Source organism: Oncorhynchus clarkii, chromosome 20 (genome assembly GCF_045791955.1).
Source record: "Oncorhynchus clarkii lewisi isolate Uvic-CL-2024 chromosome 20, UVic_Ocla_1.0, whole genome shotgun sequence".
NCBI lineage: Eukaryota > Metazoa > Chordata > Actinopteri > Salmoniformes > Salmonidae > Oncorhynchus > Oncorhynchus clarkii.
In genome coordinates this window covers 29,382,163-29,404,184 of record NC_092166.1, presented here as the reverse complement: position 1 = coordinate 29,404,184, position 22,022 = coordinate 29,382,163, and the positions used below count along the sequence as shown (strand labels likewise).

Genomic DNA, 22,022 nt, shown 5'->3' with positions numbered 1-22,022 from the left:
AGTGTGTGTGTTTGGGTGGGTGGCACTGTCTGGATCTGGGAGGACCTGAGTGTGTGGCCAAGAGGTATCGGGTAACCGGATCGGCTTCACTTGTGTATAAGATGTTGTATTTATTTATTTTTGATGTAAACGAGAGAACCAGCTTGTGAGAATAGAAGAGATAATGACGCTTTTCACGCTGAAATAAATCTAGCCCTTATTGAGCTGTTCACATAAAAATTAATTTCAAATCAATTGATCATGGTGAACCAGGAACCACCTGAAACATAATTATCTTATGAATCCCTTGATTGTTTAATTTTTTTAAAATTACCACAGCAATTTAATGTCAACTTAATGAACAAGTGAAGCTTAATGAATAAAGTCCACCTTTGTAACAGCTTTGAAATATGCATTACTCTTTCCGACTCAATATTATTATTATTATTATTATTAGCATGCCAACAGTGGAGGGGGCTGAGCGGCTCATAATAGCGGCAGGAATGCAGCAAATGGAATGGCATCAAACACTTGAAAACCATGTGTTCGATTCATTTCATCCCATTCCACCGACTCCGCTCCAGTCATTACCACCAGCCTGTTCTCCCCAATTAAGGTGCCACCAACCTCCTGTGCATGCAAAACAATTCCCTTTTTATATTTGTATGGGAGTGGCTTCAGTTCCATATTTGTGCAGGAGAGGGCAGTGTAGCAACATCATTGTAATGACACGGCCTGTGTTATTGTATTGCCTGTGTCGCCAGTTACTAGTGGGAATATCAATTAAATCTCAAATATGGCTATTACAACCCAGTGTCCCATGTTATCGGGAAGATGGAACCTGTTTTCCCCTGCACCATTCCACAAACCTAATCTCCTAGTGCATCACCAGGGAGAGAAGAAAGGAAGAGGTTTCCCTTGGGCAGCAGAATAAGGTAATCATAATCACAACTGCTTCTGAGAAAGTGGTTAAGGAGGAGAGAGAGCCCAAGCACTAACAGTGTATCAACCTTCGCCTCCCCCTCCCTCCATTTAGTCATTCAGCAGCGTTCATATCTGTGGAATTAATCAGACCTGGGTTTAAATACTACTTGAAATAATGTCAAATACTGTATCTGTGCTTGATTGAGCTTACCTGTTGCAATGGAACCAATAGAATAGTCACAAAAGAACAAACCCTACCCACCTGGCACTTCAGGCAGGTAAACACCATAAAAACACTAACAACTCCATAAAGCAAACACAAAACGTATTTTGGAAGATTTCAAAAAGTATTTGAACCCAGGTCTAGAATGGATGGGGAGAACAAGCTTTCAGTTTAGAGTCACAGCTTCAGCTGAGACTCCAGTAAGTGGGAACGTAATGAAGGCCTCTAATTACACTGCGCTAATTACACCCAGCTAGGAACGGAGCTACAGTCATTTCCATTCCCATCTCTGGGACTGGGAGCAACATTAGCATAATGCTAGCATAACTCTGCCTGTGAGCCAACCTTGCTAATTTCTAGCATAACTCTGCCTGTGAGCCAACCTTGCTAATGCCTGTGAGCCAACCTTACTCATGCTAGCATAACTCTGCCTGTGAGCCAACCTTGCTAATGCCTGTGAGCCAACCTTGCTCATGCTAGCATAATGCTGCCTGTGAGCCAACCTTGCTAATGCTAGCATAACTCTGCCTGTGAGCCAACCTTGCTAAGCCAGGGAGAGGGCAGGTATCATTGACTGTTTCATCATCACAAATCCCCAATGGAGGGGTTGGAGTGCCAGGATGCTTTCACTCCAAGGCCTCTCCAGAGAGATTCCAAAAAATAGGAAAATGAGGCCTCCAGAGAGAGACAGACATGAAATGGCTCAGCCAAGAGCATCACCACACCATGTTTTCCCTAATTACTGAATGAGTACCTGGCATAGAGGCACAGTCGCTAGTCCTATCAGACATTGTAATTTGTATCATATAAAGAACAAAAGCTAGTCTGGCAACCATATTTATTTTAGAAATGTTTAGCTTCGTATTTCTTTGGTTTGGTAAGGCCAACCTAGCCTCGTGAGCCATCCGGGTCTTGCAAGGTTAAAGCCAATTTATGCTCTATCTGAAAATGTGGTCGGAGGCTCCATAATGAGGGTGTGACGCAATTCTGGAACCTCCAGAGACATGCAGAGGCCAAATTCAGCTCCTTACCGCATCGTGCACCTACCAAATTTTGTACAAATGCGGAGGGCTCCATATAGCTCCGCATTGACTTAATTGGTTGACGGTAGGCAGTGGCGGTTCTAGCTTTTATGGCTCCCTGGGCGAACCCCCCCTTCAGCGCCCCCCAGGCAACAAAAAAAAAGAAGCACCATTCTGCACTAACTGTATTTGTTATTCAGACATTTGGAACAACATAAATAAATAACCTTTAATAACCTTTAAAACTATATAAATATAAAACTATATACAAAAATAAGACTCATATCAAAAAGAAGTAACAAAGACAAATAAACAAATTTGTGTTGATTTGGCACTCGAGCATCAATACATTACCCATCCCCCAACACTGTCAACCAAGAGTCAAGACTAAACCAGTTCACCTTGGTGGTGTGCAGACTGGTTTTTATATTGCTCTTAACAATTTCACACAAACCAGAAAATTCAACAATATGTCTGTGAAACTATATATTCACAGTATTATGAATGAATTGTGGTGTATTTGGTAGCATTTCGTAGTGTGACTGATTTTAGTATTAGTACTGTACAAAGTTAGAAGTGCGCTATTTGATAGATTCCCCCCCCCCCCCGTTCCCCCTACCTTGGGCTTCCAATGGGGAGATCTGAGGTCAACCTACCCCCACCTCCCTCCCCATCTCGTACTTCTGAGTGTGAGACCTTCCCAGGCAGTAACCTGCCTAGCTCACAAACTAGAATCAGGGCACCTGCTCCAACCAGGTTAATTGACCCACAGTCCCACACCGTGACATGATATCCTTAAGGTGATGTGCAAATGAGCGATAGAAAATCGAATCAGCAAATGTCACCATTCCCTTCAAAAAACGTGTTCGGGCCCCCGGCCGGATGCCGCCTTAGGCGGCTGCCCATGTCGCTTATACCTAAATCCGCCACTGACGATAGTTGAGGGCCGGAGCTCCTGTATAAAACACAAACTCACTTCCTTGACAACTTCCTTCACAACAGCGCAAGAAGTATGAATGCCCTGACTTCTGCAGAGGCCGTACCGCCATAAATGCGGCATGGCAAATGCAGATGTCATACTGACCGTGCAGTGCATTTCACATAAATCATTCACTGTAGGGCAGCAGTCATCAGTCTGGTAAAACGAGGCTACCGCCAACATGTTCAACTCAAGGGTAAGTGTTCCGGTCTGGAAGCACGGTTTCGACTGCTCCTACAGTCTTGCTTCAGTAATACAGTTTAACTGATGCCTGGCCCAGAAGGACAAATTCCATAGACTGCCACAACAAAATAAATCCTAATAAGACACTTTAGTCATCACCTTTGTGCACAAAACATCCACTGAATTATTCAAATAATTGTAACTCACAGCCGAAGATATCAGCATTTTATTTTCATCCAATGTCTGCCATGTTTTTGGATGACGTGATGACGCCGTCGTTGCTCCCTGTGAGCAGGGACGCATTGTGTTGTTGGTCCGTGTAAACCGGACGCAACCTGGATATAGACAGTCCAAGAAGGATATAGACAGTCCATGAAGGATATAGACAGTCCATGAATCAGCGTATACGAACGCGAGTAGATTACCAACAGTCGGACATCTTGGACGCAGTCTCCAGGATATTATACCTCAGTGGTTCTGCTCACCAGTGCTGTGAACTGGCTCCTCCTCCTAGTAGGTGAGTTTCCACCTTTAAATGCCCAGGTGGCTCGCCTCTCATTAGGTTATTTGGTTTATCTCGTTTAAGAGGTGTTTCCAAAGTTGATTGTAAACGCTCATGTTTGAGCATATTTTGTTTTTGTTTTCAATAACGTGCAAAGTATTGACCATTGTTCTGAAAATGTGTGTTAGTCGTGTTTGAGAATGTAGCCTACCTTTTTAAAGGGTTGGTGCTATTCTGGTTCCATGGGATGTCCCAACTCTGAAGTTACCCGATTGAAGTTGAAATCATTTAAAATTAAGGAAAGAGTTATGGTTGAGGTAGGAGTTAAGGATGTCCCAAGGATCCCAGGTAGCACTAACTCTTTTAATGCCAGATTTACTGCTCAGATCCATAAGAGCTATTGTGCGTGTTCCTCTGCCCAGGCGTTGCTGACGCATGCCAGATGTTACAACGCCTGGATAGATATTTTAAGTATCAGCTAACCACATCATATGTTATTGCAATCTGGTTCCCGATGGCACAGTTAATGATGCAACCATTGTTCGATGCATGCAACGTTTGAGCAGGGGAACGCGACCGTTACAGAGCCCTGACAATTTATACTCAAAATGTGTGCATTTATGGGCATTTTGCTCTGTATTTATGGTGCATTTGCCTTTGTACTCCTGTTGAGTTACTGCAGTATTGGCCAATTAAATTCAGTGTTTTTCAACCAAGTATTTTTGCCAATTCCTTGTCATTATCTGTATATTTTGTGTATAAACACTCGTACTGGATCTCGTCTTCCCTCCGTCACCTGCACTGTAAATACCACCTATTTTCTTCCTCGAATGAATGAATCCGGCTCAACTCTTGATGCTCCACACCAACTAGGCTGCTGGGTCCTCTATCTTAACAAGAGTGTGTGTCTGTTCTGTCTTGTCTTTCCACTATGAAATGACTTTTAGCTAGGTTTAATTGTTGGTAAGTTCTCAGGGCACAACGACTTGGTAAAAAGCAGTATGAAGCACTGCTGAGAATGGGAGAGCTGTGCAGCATTGAAATGAACCCCCCCAACAGAGAAGTGTTTATTAGTTCCTGTCTGGTTGTTGTGGAGGAGATCTTGCAGACGTTAAGTGGCATTAATTGGCTGTGCTGAGGCATGCGGGATCAGAAAGCAAGTTGTGCGTACGTACCTGCAGCTCCGGGGGGCCTCCCTCGTCTCTGATCAGCAGCAGGTAGCTCTGTCCATCAACCACCATCTCCTTCTTGAACCGACCACCTGGGGAAGAGGAGAGAAATGTCAGGGTGACTTATTTGGTGGTGCGTTGCCTAGAATCATGCTTCGGCAGTATTAATACAACCAATGTAGACTGATCTACTTTACCCTGCCTATTAAAGGGGTTGTCAAAATGAAGGAAGAGCGCTAAACTCAGGCCCAAAGTGGTGTAAAGCACTTGCTACTCTACCCATTGTCACTGAAAACGTGTTTGGTTTCGCTACAGCTAAATCACCAAAATGCAATATTAATTCCAATATTCTCCACCAGCACACACCAGTAGACCTAAGCATGAGTCAGATTTCAAACTTCCCATTGATGACTTTCCATTCCAGTAAGGTTTTGATGATGGTCCCATCCCGGCATGTGATTGTGAATATGCTGCGGTTTGATTTTGCCCCGCTGTCTCAATAAAACAACATTTTATAATAATCCGAAACTGGGGGCAGAAAACTGGTCTCTAAAGTCAGTTACAATGAAGGGAAATTGCCATTTGGCATGTTTAAACGCACACAGCTGCTGAGGGAACCGTCTCCACTACACAGTCACAGAGCACTGCCACAAGCCATAGACCCAACCCCCCCCACCCCAAATTCACTACAACACCACCACCAGCTAGCCTAGCGATCCGTCTCCATCATTGATGCAGAACTCCATTAAATATAAGATAGTGTGCTAGTGTGTTAGCCAGCGCAGCAGGCAGTAAGGAAGTGATAAGGCACGTCCACTAGAATGAACGTGTAGCCTGGAGCCTGCGGTGGAGAGAGGAGGAAGGAGGGGATGGACGATAATAGGAGAAGAAAAGAGCGAAATCTAAAGTTGGGTGTAGTTCACGGCCACAAGATAGTGGAGGCTAGAGCTCTGCAGGAGAAGAGTAGCTACCATAGTCAGCCTGGACTTTTTACCCCTCATCTCTTTGAACGCTTGTTCGTATTCCTCGCCTCCGGCAAGGCTGGCTGCAGATGAAATACAGACCGATGGGAATACCTCGGCACTAAATTGGATTTTGCATAACATTGGAATAGTTTGAGATCCTGCAGAGATTTCTAATATTAAAGTGAGAAAGTTGGGGAGCGAGGCAAAATAAAAAACCTTGCTTTTTCAAAAGCAGAAAATCTGCTTCAAGCCATCTCAAACAATATTGAATAATGTACGACTGCATGAAAGGAGTAAGAGTGGGCATATTAACGTATATCAAAAAAAAAAAAAAAAAACTACAGACACAAAATAAATATCTACCGCTGCGGCAACACTCAATATTTAATAATCGGCTGTGTTATCTGAACTCTCTAACTGGTACTTTGATGTGCAGATCCCACCTCTGCAAAAAAAAAAAGCAAGGGAGGACACAGCGACGGGCTCCGCCTGCAGTCTTCAAGGGATAGGTAGGCAGTGTTCTAGCTAACGCCAACATGCAATACAGATCCACTTGAGCCACACTTGCTACCCATTAATTCCACTTTAGCCCAAATGGGGAAGGGGGATTCTCCCAGACATCAGTTGAGTTGTGTAAGAGCCAAAGAGAGAGACTCAAGGAAGCCAAGCCAGCTTTTCTCCACTGAAGTAACAGAGCTCTGAGATTGGAGCGCTGATCGGACTGATGAGTTGCCATATGCCAGGAAATTCCCATTTAGAGGAAATGTCAGAAAAGTGATACTCATTGTAATACCCAGTATAGTCATATCTTATGAGAAAATGACTGTATCTGGACCAAAGGGTCAGACTTCAGAGGACATTTGAAATGATTCTGGAGGATGTAAATGCGAATAGCCCTTGAAAATCGTACAATGAGAGTGTTATACCAAATAGCATCTTCTGTTGCCATGGTATAAAATGGATGTGCATTTAAGTAAAGACCTACATTTAGATTACATAACATCAACATCCTTGCTGTGTCTGTGACTGTTCACCGGCAAGCATAGACAAAAACATATCGGAGGAGAAACCATCTGTACTGTGAAACGTCTGTTGAATCTCAGTGCCAAACGAATTAAGCAAAACTACAGTAATTGTACAGCAATAACGAGAGACACTCAATCTGTATTAAGGAGGCAAGCAATTTAATGTATAATGATTTTGCCTGGACGTGGCTAATGAATAGAGTGTTTATAGCTTTTCTATCAAACTGTTGTCCAACACACACACACACACACACACAGTCGCACACAGTCGCACACAGGTTTTGAGATGGTAGCTGGAATTGTGGGCTTGGTGAGCAGGCAATAGGCATATCCAGCTCTAGAATGGAATGTGGATGCTCAGAGACCTTGACACAGAGCCACAATTCAAACAGAGCCAGTTTAGCTGTCGCCATGGCAACACCTCCCTCCCCGTCCCGATACTGCCTTTTTTTCTTCGAGATATCACAGCAACTAGCAACATAGTAGAATAAAACACCGTAAAGTAGAACTGCTGGGTTAATGAATGGTACGGACAGAACAGACAACATTAGTACTACTGCCAACTCTTCCTAGAAGCGAGGTAGCCTCTTTCAAAGCCAGTTTCTATCCGGGCTAAGCAAGGTGCTAGAAATGAGACTAAAAGGAGACCCTTTGTCACCTGTTATGGATGGGAGACGGAGCGGTATGTTGTATCACAGCAACAATGCAGTGATCTGTATAAAATGTTTCCAGAATTACCAAAACCAGCACTCAGGTTTTTGCATTCCAGCATCTTTGTCATTGACTTCTCTAGGCCTAATTAGGCATCGAGGATTGTTGCTTTCCCTTGGTGAAGCAGCATCGTAATGCCAGGAACTCATTATGCACTTCATGTCTCATCATCCTCAGTACACAGTAGCCAAATAAAAACAGACACTACAAACCATCCAAAATGGTCATTTAACCCAACTTCGCCAACATCTTCACGGGTTTCGGGCAGCCTTCGCTTCCGATTTCCCGCCTGAGAATCAAAATGGAGAACTCTTCGGTTTTTGATTCTGTGAAGTCATAAGTGGAAGGTTCGGGAACGGGCTCCAACTGTAGGAGTAAACACAACCTCCTCGCAGAGCTACGACCTCTCGTTTCAGAGCCTCGCAGCTCCCTAAACAGAAACCTGTTTATGCTCATGGCAGCAACTATGATCCCCTTCCTCTCTGAAATGAAGGGTTAATAGTAGGATTTAGTGCTTTTACGCCCAGGTCTTAGTTTTACCTTGATGTGTTTGGGAATTATCATTCTAACGCAGAAGTCCTCTCTCTTTCATAGACAATGCTTTGCTCTAGCTGTCATTCGTTTATGCTAACGGATAATTGGCTAACGGCCAATTACCTCAGAATCGTCTCTCTCTCTCTCCACACCCTTGGGTTTGAGAGAAAATCGGACACTGCGTCGACTGATACAAAATATCAACACCAACACACCTGGCATACCGTTAATGACAAGGGAAGATGGTCTCTTCATACACCATGTGGAAAACATTCAAACTAACTGCTAATTATGAATTGAGTTTCTATTTCTTACTGCAAGCATCAAGCCCAGTCCTTGTATTTTGTCAGTATTTATCCCCAGCTAGAATAACATCAGCCAAAATGCAGACTGGCTTGCCAATTGATCATTCCAGGTGGAATTTCAACAGGTTTTGGACTGACAATAATCTGGTAAAATCTTAAATAAACTTTAGGAATTATTATAAAGAACTCATGTATGATGCAGCAGGGCCAGTAGATGGACTAGATTAGCAAGATATCATCACAGCTATAAGAAGGAACAGACAGCTCTGCCTCAAGTGATGCGTTCATGTGTTGACTGACAAGACCGTCTAGTAAAATAGACAACCTTTTTAGTTTTTTTTTTTTTACGTGTGATGGTGCTCTCCTCCCTCGGGATTTCAGCAGCAGTCTCTTACCTTCAGGGGATTCCTCCTGCACGTACGTGCCTGTCAGGTACCGGTGGACAAGGGCCGATTTCCCGCTCGACAGATTACCCACAATACCCTGCAGAAACAACAAAAACACATGACACCACACTCACATGTAGTTCATTCCAGGACATGTATGTTGTATGGATGGTTACACCTGCAATCATAGCCAGAGCCTCTACAGCTTGACCTATATACAGTACAGATGATGATTGGTGAAACAGCAAGACTGCTTTTAAAAGTCTGTTAACAAGATTAGTACCAGTAAAATGTTCAGTTGGTGGCGGCAATATGTTGTAGAGATGGTTACACTACTAACCAATGCCAAAGGCCTCAGCCTATGGACTTTCACATGAACAGATGGTGCTTATAGGGTAAAGGTAAGACACCAAGGGAACAGTATGTTCAGCTAATGTTTTCCCTACTCCCCCTGGTGGGTGTCTAGGCCAAGGCCCCAGCCCTGACTGCTGTATGCCCCCAGGGGAAACCTGACGGAGGGTGGGCTGGTGCCGCTCCCAGGCTGGGGTGGCTGATGATACCAGGGTGTCTGGGGGAGAACAAAGGCTCCTTCAACATGCCCTCACCCCCCCCCCCCCCCTCTTTCTTCATCCCCCTCTTCTTTAGATCATTAGTGGGTGGTAAAGTCAGGATTGGTTTAATTACAGCGGACTGTGTGTGTGTGTGTTGGGGGGGGGGGGGATTAAGCTACCTATCCTCTCCCTCACAATACTTATGTTCTTTGTAAGGAGGAAGTTGGCTTCGGAGAGAACATGAAGTAGTAGTCTATCAAGAACGGAAGAATAGACCGAGTGGCACAGCGGTCTAAGGCACTGCATCGCAGTGTTAGAGGTGTCACTACAGACCCTGGTTCGATCCCGGGTCTAAGGCACTGCATCGCAGTGTTAGAGGTGTCACTACAGACCCTGGTTCGATCCCGGGCTGTATCACAACCGTCCGAGATCGGGAGCCCCATAGGGCGGCGCACAATTGGCCTAGCGTCGTCAGTGTTAGGGGAGGGTTTGGCCGGGGTAGGCCGTCATTGTAAAATAAGAATGTGTTCTTAACTGACTTACCTAGTTAAATAAATAAATATAACAAGCTAGGAGCTACTCATAACCAAAACTAACTACAAAAGGAGCAGGGTTTGTGTTAGAACTGTAAAGCTTTGTAACCTGCTGGGTTGTAAAGCCCATCATTAATAAGGCTGCTTTATGAGCATAGTTCAGGCAGATGAAAGCAGAGCAGGCACTGTGTGTAAATTCCACTAGAGACTTTTTTTAAGGATCAGTCTGTGGGTTCATCATCAAAGTCCAGGTTTGAATACAATGTTTTTAATGCAAAGTTTTGGGAAGCCCGTATTACACAGTATCAGCTCATGTCCCCCATGAGTGCAATAGCCTACATGTTGGAACGATAACATTTGTCCATGCTTTTGGGAAACATAACTCATATGAATGAACTACTTCTGTCCAATACTGCCAAACGGGAACTGTGGAAGTAAATGAAGTTCTACCTCTTCTCTGACAGCAGTCCTTGTCTTTTCCCTGCTGAGTTCAGCATCAGTTCACTTAACCTCTGAAGTGTGTGGCGCTAATGAACACCGTCTACTATATAAAAAGACAATGAGCTCTATCAAATTCTCCCTGTTTAGAAAGCATGTTCTTCATAAAAGTTCCCCCATCTGATTTGTGTCTGATCCCCATAGATCTTTCTGATGCGATGCACGACCCTAACCAATTCATAGAAGACCAAAATACTATGAATACTACTACAGTATTTAACACCAGAACGGTGGAATGAGGTTTTGTGGTAATATCCCTATTGATTATGTGCGTGATGCATTCCTTTCTTCAAGTGAGGACGTGAGCAGTGTGTGTGTGTGTGTGTGTGTGTGTGTGTGTGTGTGTGTGTGCGTTTGGCAGTGGTAAGAACGGTTGTGCCAGCGGCTGGATCAGACCCAGGAAGTGTCACTCGTCTAGCCCAAAACCGTCACTCATCTCTTAGTCTGCTGCAAGCCACTCTACGCTCCGCGTCACCATGCCAACGCAAAAAAAACAGCATCATTAAAAATCACCCACAATCTCGTTTGGTGCCAGGGAATATTCCAGCCAATTTCTGTACTCTACTCTACTCTCTCTCTCTCTCATGCAGAATGAAAGGAAATGTTTTTGACATGCATAGAGCATGCACTGGCATTGACGTTGAAATCAATCCAATGCTAATGTCAGCCGATTAACACGGGCTGAAGTTATGATGCATACCACTCACCACTTTGAGCTCTGGCACTGATCGACTCAATGTCCATTCTTGGCTGTTGACGAAAGAGTCTGGAAGAGAAAAAGACGGAGAACAAACAGCATTTAGTTAAGGTTACTGAAGGGTAAAGCAGGGTTTTGATTCCCGATCACTGTTTCGTGTCGTCACAGTTTATGTCAATGTGTTCTGTTGAACCAGAGAAAAACAGACTCTGCTCTCCCTCTTGACTCTTTGTCCTGACAATGCTTGTTGTTTGATGTTTGTTTACATTGCACCAAACATGTACTGTCTGTGGCTTGAAGGGGAAGTGGTGCAATCGGGGTTTAAAAAGAGACCTCTGGCGCACGAGCAAGCAAGAACGCACACGCACAGAGCTAATTCAATTCAATAGCGAGAGAAAGCCAGACTTGTTCCAACATGTTCCTCTATTAATGGTGACACATATGGAAGGACATTTGACTGGGGAAAAAAAATCACCATTTAAAGACTAAGTCTAGAAAACCTTTCAAGAGAACTTCTCTCTCAGGACATTATAGTAAAAAAGTGTCCGGATCTGTCACAACTGTTTGACAAAATACCCCCTTCCTGTTTCGGGTGGCAGACCCTCTATTCCAAGCTAGCGACCCCCATGGAGATACCATCAACAACAGAGAAAGGTGGTGCCGGTGCAGACACACTGTCTCCAGGCAACAAGGTGCAAAACCAGGTGGGACCCAGTGTCTACACCAGGACAATGAAGACCTACAACACCAAAGAAGGCAGCGTCATTTAAGTGCCCGTTTGGTGCAGCAACCATGTTCTCTCGTCTTGCTCAAAGCAAACAAAGAACATTGATCATCCAGAAAAATGTATTGAGGATAAACCAATGTTTCGATGACTGGAAAATATACAGTTGAGATTGAAATGATTTAAACAGCCTACAAACAGGGTTTTCAAACTATTTCGTAATATCTGGAGAATTTACAAAAATGTGTAAACTTAAAAATAAAAAACATATTCGCAAATGTTGTGGCTTAGACACTAATTTACATCATTGTAAGGTTTTTGTGTTGTGCCCAGCATCGGTTGAGACACATCATTTGTATTTATTATGGATCCCCATTAGCTGCTGCCTTCTTCCTGGGGTCCAGCAACATTAAGGCAGTTATACAATTTTAAAAACATTACAATATATATATATATTTTTGTTTTATTTTAACCTTTATATATTTAACTAATTCTTCTTTACAATGACGGCCTACCCCAGCTGACGCTGGGCCAATGGTGCACCGCCCTATTGGACTCCCAATCACGGCCGGTTGTACAGCCTGAAATTGAACCAGGGTCTGTAGTGACGCCTCTAGCACTGAGATGCAGTGCCTTAGACTGCTGCGCCACTCGGGAGCCATTCACAACAGATTTCACAACACATTAAGTGTGTGCCCTCAGGCCCATACTCTACTACCACATATCTACCACACAAAATCCATGTACACAGTATGTGTGTGTATTGTGCATATGTTATTGTGTGTTTGTATGCATGTGTCTGTGCCTATGTTTGTGTTGGTTCACAGTCCCCACTATTTGTTCCATAAAGTGTGTTTTTATCTGTCTTCTAAATAAAATGTTACTGCTTGCACGAGTTACTTGATGTGGAATAGAGTTCCATGTAGTCGTGGCTCTCTGTAGTACTGTGCGCCTCCCATAGTCTGTTCTGGACTTGGGGACTGTGAAGAGACCTCTTGTGGCATGTCTGTGGGGAATGCATGGGGCCAGCCGTGCTGCCCTGTTCCCTCGTTGTGGTACCTGACCACACGACTGAACAGTAGTCCAGGTGCGACAAAACTAGGGCCTGTAGGACCTGCCTTGTTGATAGTGCTGTTAAGAAGGTAGAGCAGCGCTATATTATGGACAGACTTCTCCCCATCTTAGCTACTGTTGTATCAATATGTTTTGACCATGACAGTTTACAATCCAGGGTTACTCCAAGCAGTTTAGTCACCTCAGCAATTTAGTCACCTTAACTTACTCTTTACAAGATTTAGTTGAAGTTTAGGGTTTAGTGAATGATTTGTACCAAATACAGTGCTTTAAGTTTTTTGAAATATTTAGGACTAACTTATTCCTTTCCACCCATTCAGCTCTTTGTTAAGTGTTGCAATCATTTCAGTCGCTGTAGTAGCTGACGTGTATAGTGTTGAGTCGTCCTTATACATAACTTTACTCAAAGCCAGTGGCATGTCGTTAGTAAAGATTGAAAAAAGTAAGGGGCCTAAACAGCTGGACTGGAGCATTCCTGATTCTACCTGGATTATGTTGGATAGGCTTCCATTAAAAAACACCCTCTGTGTTCTGTTACCTGTCTAACTCTTTATCTACAATATAGCAGGGGGTGTAAAGCCATAACACATATGCTTAACCTGCAGCAGATTGTGATCGATAATGTCAGAATCCGCACTGAAGTCTAACAAAACAATTTATTTATCATCGATCTCAGCCAATCATCAGTCATTTGTGTAAGTGCTGTGCTTGTTGAACGTCCATCCCTATAAGCGTGCTGAAAGTCTGTTGTCAATTTGTTTACTGTAAAATAACATCGTATCTGGCCAAAACCCTTTTTTTTCTCCATAAGTTTACTAAGGGTTTGTAACAGGATGATTGGTCGGCTATTTGAGCCAGTAAACAAACGGGGGCTTTAATATTCTTAGGTAGCGGAATTACTTTTGCTTCTCTCCAGGCTTGAGAGCACACACTTTCTAGTAGGCTTGAATTGAAGATATGGCAAATAGGAGAGCTCTTGAATACAGGGGGGTTGTCATGTTTTTGCTGACAAATGTACTAAAATGGGAATAAAATAGACATTTCAACTTTCAATTGGTACCACAAAGACGGTTGGAGGTCCACACATCAGAGAATGTAGACTTGAATGGGAATATCTTTTGATTTAAATTATACTGTCCATCCCCATAGGAAACCTATTGAGATCATAGAAATATAGATAATAGAATAGACATGACCATTTAAGTTGACATTCAACGGTGGGTGGACCAGCAGTCATCTTTGGGGTAGTGATTAGAAGTTACATTTCAATTAAATTTCAAGGTGTACTAGATACATTTCAGTGGTCTGAAGCGATATATACTTCATATAATGGACTTTTCTATGATTGAAATGACACCCACCCTGTATTCAAGAGCATATTGTGTCTCAGCCGATGGAGGACACAACACAAAAACCTCAGATGATGTGAAATAGGGTCTAAGCTACAACATAATTATTATGTGAATTTTCTGTCAAAGTGATTCAATTCAAATGGATCGACCCTTAAATATTTTCCTATTTACCCTTGAAAATAAGTACCCATTTATAGGCATCTAAGAAGTGCACTTGGCCATCAACAAAATGTTTCATTATTTGAAAGCGGTTGTCCAATCCATAAGTAGTAGTGTAAGTCGAGAATAAGGGCCTCTTACATGATAATTAAAACATTTGCAGGATGTAGGATCAATTGTTGAAGAACATTGATTTTGTGTTCCTCCAAGGCTAATCGAAGCCATTCCAAAACGCCATTAGACTTCACTTGAGCCCCTTTTTCCAATTAAGAAAGTAAATTGTTTTGTTCACTAGATTCTTCCTTGACAAATGTAGTTGTAGAAGCAATAAGGTTGACTTAATACACGGACAATACTCCTGTATACAATAACAGGCCTCGTCGTTATGGTTATTTCACTTCATTTCAAGGTTGAGGAGTGCATCGCCCGAGGTGGATTCAACCTGTGTTGCACAGAACGGTTCTGAATAGCAGCCCTTGTGTTGCTAAGCCCTCTCACTACCAGTTTGACTATCTTCTTGAACATGTTAGAACATGCTCTTCAAGGCCGATTTATACCCTACAGAGACGGACCATACGGTGCGTAGCGCAGCGTCGTCGCAATGCACTCCGACATCCGACTACTCCCGTGCCAAATGAAAATGGTCACTTGCCGTATCATTCCTTGCGTAGCCGTGGAGGCCGTGTTGTGTAGTAGGCAATGAAGCTCGCTTGGGTTCCTTGAATCTATAGGCTGATTTCTATTTGTAAGCTTTTAAATGATATCAAAAAGTCTACCATTTTATATTTTCCAGTGAGGAAGACATGAATCTCATGGTATGGTGGGGTATGCAAAATGGGTCAACTTTGAGCACCTTTGCATTCTGGTCCAAAAAGTCACTTTCTGTCCACTTCTTCCATGGGTAAACATGTAAGGAAAGTTTTGTTGAAATCAAAAGGTTTTCTGTCAAAAAGTGATGCAATTCAAATGGATGTACCCTTGAGACTAATTTCCTGTATTCAAGCACCCATTTATAGGCATCTAAGAAGTGCACTTGGCCATAAACAAAATGTTTCATTATTTGAAAGCGGTTGTCCAATCCATAAGTAGTCGTGTAAGTCGAGAATAAGGGCCTCTTACATGATAATTAAAACATTTGCAGGATGTAGGATCAATTGTTGAAGAACATTGATTTTGTGTTCCTCCAAGGCTAATCGAAGCCATTCCAAAACACCATTAGACTTCACTTGAGACACTTTTTTCCAATTAAGAAAGTAAATCGTTTTTTTGTTCACTAGATTCTTCCTTGATAAATGTAGTTGTAGAAGCAATAAGGTTGACTTAATACACGGACATTACTCCTGTATGCAATAACAGGCCTCGTGGTTGAGGAGTGCATCGCCCGAGGTGGATTCAACCTGTGTTGCACAGAGCGGTTCTGAATAGCAGCCCTTGTGTTGCTAAGCCCTCTCACTACCAGTTTGACTATCTTCTTGAACATGTTAGAACATGCTCTTCAAGGCCGATTTATACCCTACAGAGACGGACCATACGGTGCGTAGCAATGTCGTTTTTCCTCACAAAAGGCGCAGCTCCTTGCAGTGCACTCCGACATCCGAGTACTCCCGTGCCAAATGAAAATGGTAACTTGCCATATCATTCCTTGCGTAGCGGTGGAGGCAGTGATGTCTAGGCACTGAAGCTCGCTTGGTTCCTTGAATCTATAGGCTGAATCAAAGTAGCCTATTTTGCCTATACGCCTTCTAATCTCATCGACTGTTCAGCCAAATCAAACATCGTAGCCTTATTACAACCTGTGATCCCAGGCTATTGGTAAAAACAAAAACATATATTTTTCTCCGCGACCAAAACATGATGACATTCTATTTGTAGCTGATGCGGGAGTGAATACATGCAAGTAGCATATCGAACTGGAATAACAGTGTAGGCTACAACGGCAAGTATAAGAATATTTGCCGCGGCATATTAGTGAATTGCTTTGGCAAAGTGGGTGGGGTTATATCCTTCCTGTTTGGCCCTGTCCGGGGGTGTCCTCGGATGGGGCCACAGTGTCTCCTGACCCATCCTGTCTCAGCCTCCAGTATTTATGCTGCAGTAGTTTATGTGTCGGGGGGCTAGGGTCAGTTTGTTATATCTGGAGTACTTCTCCTGTCCTATTCGGTGTCCTGTGTGAATCTAAGTGTGCGTTCTCTAATTCTCTCCTTCTCTCTTTCTTTCTCTCTCTCGGAGGACCTGAGCCCTAGGACCATGCCCCAGGAATACCTGACATGATGACTCCTTGCTGTCCCCAGTCCACCTGACTGTGCTGCTGCTCCAGTTTCAACTGTTCTGCCTTATTATTATTCGACCATGCTGGTCATTTATGAACATTTGAACATCTTGGCCCTGTTCTGTTATAATCTCCACCCGGCACAGCCAGAAGAGGACTGGCCACCCCACATAGCCTGGTTCCTCTCTAGGTTTCTTCCTAGGTTTTGGCCTTTCTAGGGAGTTTTTCCTGGCCACCGTGCTTCTACACCTGCATTGCTTGCTGTTTGGGGTTTTAGGCTGAGTTTCTGTACAGCACTTTGAGATATCAGCTGATGTACGAAGGGCTATATAAATAAATTTGATTTGATTTGAATTATAAATGTGATTCTTTCACATGGCGATGTGGGAAGCTAGTCTACAAAATCACTTCAAACTTCAATATTACTGTTTTGGTTTAGCTTGGCATTAAATAAGACGCCTATTTTGCATTGATAACCAAATATAATCTTAGCGACTTTTAAAACAATAAACCAATCAACACTGTAGCCTTATTAGAACCTCCGCCCCCACAAAAAGTATTTTACTGAGTGACTACCTTAAACAGCCCTAAACCATGTGCTTTTTCTTCCTGAGCATAAATTATGGCATTCTATTTTTAGCTGATACGGGTGTGAATACATTCCAGCAGCATATTAAACTGGGATGATGCTGTAGGTTACGCTGGCAAGTAAATAATATTTGCATATTATTTTGTGATAAATCGGATTATTCCACATGGGGGTGATGTGGGAAGCTAAAAAGATTGTTTGCCTGCTGTTTTTAGCCATTTCATTGAAGTGAACTAACAGTGGTGATGTTTTAAACATGATTCTTCTTTGATTCTTCTTTGTATTCCCACAAATGGGAACACACCAACAAGAAAATCTCTCTCTGCTATTGCCCCCTTGTGTATGTTGCAAGGACCAGAGAGGGTATCATGTTACAGAAGGTGCGTGTCGTTCCAAAAGAAAAATCGGACCACCCCAAGAGCACGAACACGCGTAGATCTAAGCACTAAAATGTGTGGAAAACCTTAGGCTCAGTAGTTCTGACACTCCGCTTGAGTGAGTGAGGGAGTGTTTTTCACAAGTGGTAGAGAGCAGTTTAAATGAGGTTTCCACTCATTTTGTCAAGATTACTTTTTTTTCTTTTTTTTTAAGATATAGACAAGAGGACGAATAAAAACACTGATTGGAGCTCTTTTATGCAACTCTTCAGAAACCCATTACAAGAGCACTCTGACTTGAAAAGCTTTGTTCTAAACTGCAACGGTAGATTCCACTGTTCTTGAATCTCTGAAAGAGGGGCAAACACACAAGAGAAGACCCCAGAAATAGACAGGCTATCCAGTAGAATTAGGGGTCATCATACAAAAGGGTCTCTATAGTGTTGTTGACCACTTAGAGAGTTAGGACACTGGGGCGCCACACCAGAATGGAACATTGTGTTATTACTGACCATAACACCACCACTCATTTTGAAAATAACTTTAAAAAAAGGCATGGAACACAGAGGGCAGAAGAACAGAGGAGATATAGAAGACCAAGTAGCATTCATTCACTCAAAGCTTTACCTAGCTATCTTTTATTAAAAAAAAACACGTGACACATTGTTTGTGCTACACAAGTTACATATTAGGCCTACATGCTGTGGCTATCCAGATTGATGTAGCATACAGAGTGGCAAAAACACTTGTCCTTAGCCCTTCCTCACACAGCTAATAGAATGCATGTGTTTCCTCCATTACAAATGAGCACCCCATCGCTACCCAGAATGTGGAAACGGAACAGAACGAGCCCCAACGTCAGTGATGCACCCTCCAGAGGACACCAGAGCCCTTGTTTGTGTGAGACGGAAAACTGCTGCTGCTTATTTGTCCCGTCTTTCTTTTTACCTCACCGCTCACGTCCACTCTAATAAAAATGACTATTCAATCCGAGGGCAGTGAGGCATGATTAGTACCCCCCCCTAATTGAGTTCTGAAAATGTGAGGAAAATACCACTCTGTTTGAGGGTGTGCGTGCGCGGGTGTGTAAGTGTGTGTGTGTGTTGTCAGTGGGGAATGAGAGGGGAGGACAACCATGAGGTCTAAACCTCCACGTTGCTCCGAGGCCAAGATATTTTTTCCCCACAAGCTGGAAATTACAGAGTGTGAATTTAGCTTGGAATGCGTATTTTTACATCTTTCATTGGTAACCACATAGTGGGTTGTTACCCACTGGCATTGCCTCTGACTAGGCCTAGGGTATAATTACACTGAGCAGCAGCTCCATTGTCATAATTGTTCCTGAATCATATCCCTATCTTGTAACTGTTATGACTCTGCAGCCCAATTCACAAAGCTGTCGGCTCAATTCTGCTACAGCTCTTATCTGTAGAGCTCTGAACAGCAGAATGTAATTTCACTCTAAGGGGATAGGTAAGTGACAAACAGAATCACTAGTGATGCAGACAGAGAGGCGGATGAGGTGGATGCTTGCCGACCAATCTATCCCATTGTGGAGGGCTATAGCAAAGCTGACTTAAGGGTCTGGTCTAAGCTGTCGGTTGCTGAAGGCTTGGTATCAACCATTTCCTCTGAGCTAAACTGGACACCGGTGTTGATATGAATTCTCATTTTAACCCGAGGTAGACACATTTGGATTTTTGAGAGATATTTTGTTCCTTGGGTTCAGTCTTAGCTGACTCGATTTAGTAGAATATGTAGCAATGAAAGTTAAATTGACGTATAAGCTAACATTTTCTGTAACGCCAACCCCACGTTGACAACATACCATAAACATGGTTCTGCACAAAGGAGGGTTGTCCAACTCTCAATCAAATCAAAGTTTATTTGTCACGTGCACCGAATACAACAGGTGTTGTAGACCTTACAATGAAATGCTTACTTACAGGCCCTAACCAACAGAGCAAATTTAAGTAAAAAAAATAGGTATTAGGTGAACAATAGATAAGAAATAAAAAAACAATAGTAAAAAGACTGAAAAATAACAGTAGCGAGGCTACATACAGTAGCGAAGCTATATACAGACACCGGTTAGTCGGACTAATTGAGGTAGTATGTACATGTAGGCATGGTTAAAGTGACTATGCATATATACTGCTCAAAAAAATAAAGGGAACACTTAAACAACACAATGTAACTCCAAGTCAATCACACTTCTGTGAAATCAAACCACTTAGGAAGCAACACTGATTGACAATACATTTCACATGCTGTTGTGCAAATGGAATAGACAACAGGTGGAAATTATAGGCAATTAGCAAGACACCCCCAATAAAGGAGTGGTTCTGCAGGTGGTGACCACAGACCACTTCTCAGTTCCTATGCTTCCTGGCTGATGTTTTGGTCACTTTTGAATGCTGGCGGTGCTTTCACTCTAGTGGTAGCATGAGACGGAGTCTACAACCCACACAGGTGCCTCAGGTAGTGCAGCTCATCCAGGATGGAACATCAATGCGAGCTGTGGCAAGAAGGTTTGCTGTGTCAGTCAGCGTAGTGTCCAGAGCATGGAGGCGCTACCAGGAGACAGGCCAGTACATCAGGAGACGTGGAGGAGGCCGTAGGAGGGCAACAACCCAGCAGCAGGACCGCTACCTCCGCCTTTGTGCAAGGAGGAACAGGAGGAGCACTGCCAGCGCCCTGCAAAATGACCTCCAGCAGGCCACAAAATGTGCATGTGTCTGCTCAAACGGTCAGACACAGACTCCATGAGGGTGGTATGAGGGTCCGACGTCCACAGGTGGGGGTTGTGCTTACAGCCCAACACCGTGCAGGATGTTTGGCATTTGCCAGAGAACACCAAGATTGGCAAACTCGCCACTGGCACCCTGTGTTCTTCACAGATGAAAGCAGGTTCACACTGAGCACATGTGACAGACGTGACAGAGTCTGGAGACGCCGTGGAGATCGTTCTGCTGCCTGCAACATCCTCCTGCATGACCAGTTTGGAGGTGGGTCAGTCATGGTGTGGGGTGGCATTTCTTTGGTGGGCCGCACGCCTCCATGTGCTCGCCAGAGGTGGCCTGACTGCCATTAGGTACCGAGATGAGATCCTCAGACCCCTTGTGAGACCATATGCTGGTGCGGTTGGCCATGGGTTCCTCCTAATGCAAGACAATGCTAGACCTCATGTGGCTGGAGTGTGTCAGCAGTTCCTGCAAGAGGAAGGCATTGATGCTATGGACTGGCCCGCCCATTCCCCAGACCTGAATCCAATTGAGCACATCTGGGACATCATGTCTCGCTCCATCCACCAACGCCACGTTGCACCACAGACTGTCCAGGAGTTGGCAGATGCTTTAGTCCAGGTCTGGGAGGAGATCCCTCAGGAGACCATCCGCCACCTCATCAGGAGCATGCCCAGGCGTTGTAGGGAGGTCATACAGGCACGTGGAGGCCACACACACTACTGAGCCTCATTTGGACTTGTTTTAAGGACATTACATCAAAGTTGGATCAGCCTGTAGTGTGGTTTTCCACTTTAATTTTGAGTGTGACTCCAAATCCAGACCTCCATGGGTTGATAAATTTGATTTCCATTGATAATTTTTGTGTGATTTTGTTGTCAGCACATTCAACTATGTAAAGAAAAAAGTATTTAATAAGAATATTTCACTCATTCAGATCTAGGATGTGTTATTTTAGTGTTCCCTTTATTTTTTTGAGCAGTGTATGATAAACAGAGAGTAGCGTAAAAGAGGGGGTGTTGGGTGGCGGGACACAATGCAGATAGTCCGGGTAGCCAATGTGCGGGGGCACCAGTTCGTCGGGCCAATTGAGGTAGTATGTACACGAATTAATAGTTACGTGACTATGCATAAATGATAAACAGAGATTAGCAGCAGTGTAAAAAGGGGGGCTGGGGGGGACACAATACAAATAGTCCGGGTAACCATTGGTTACCTGTTCAATGCAAATAGCCCCAGGAACTCAACTTTGACCTGTGTACCGATACAGAAAGGCGTTCTTTAACCCCAGCCTTTATCTCGACTGTGCAGTTCTGTCATCACCATAACATCAAAGTGGCAATCAGCACAAAGCATATTCACCGCCCCTGTTTTGGTAAACAGCTGAGGGATGGGGCTGGAGAAATGTAACCACTTAAATTCATAGACAGAGCTATGGATGCAAGGACTGACTATCCATGATAAAAAACAAAGTGTAGTTTTAGCCATGTTTTGAGGCTACATAGTGTTTGTTTACATTTACCTTGTTTACAAACATTGGAGTAAGTT

General features: G+C 43.5%; 1 protein-coding gene across 2 annotated transcripts in view; it reads right to left on the bottom strand.

Annotated features, from left to right (window-relative positions):
• Nucleotides 1-22,022, bottom strand: part of LOC139376171 (arf-GAP with GTPase, ANK repeat and PH domain-containing protein 3-like) — a 222,046-nt gene that overhangs the window by 107,775 nt on the left and 92,249 nt on the right. For both annotated transcript variants that reach the window (XM_071118439.1, XM_071118438.1), the window contains exons 2-4: nucleotides 11,197-11,255; nucleotides 8,917-9,004; nucleotides 4,988-5,073 (exon numbers count right to left, since the gene is read on the bottom strand). In XM_071118439.1, the coding sequence (XP_070974540.1) occupies nucleotides 4,988-5,073; nucleotides 8,917-9,004; nucleotides 11,197-11,255 (233 nt within the window). The remainder of the gene's footprint in view (nucleotides 1-4,987; nucleotides 5,074-8,916; nucleotides 9,005-11,196; nucleotides 11,256-22,022) is intronic.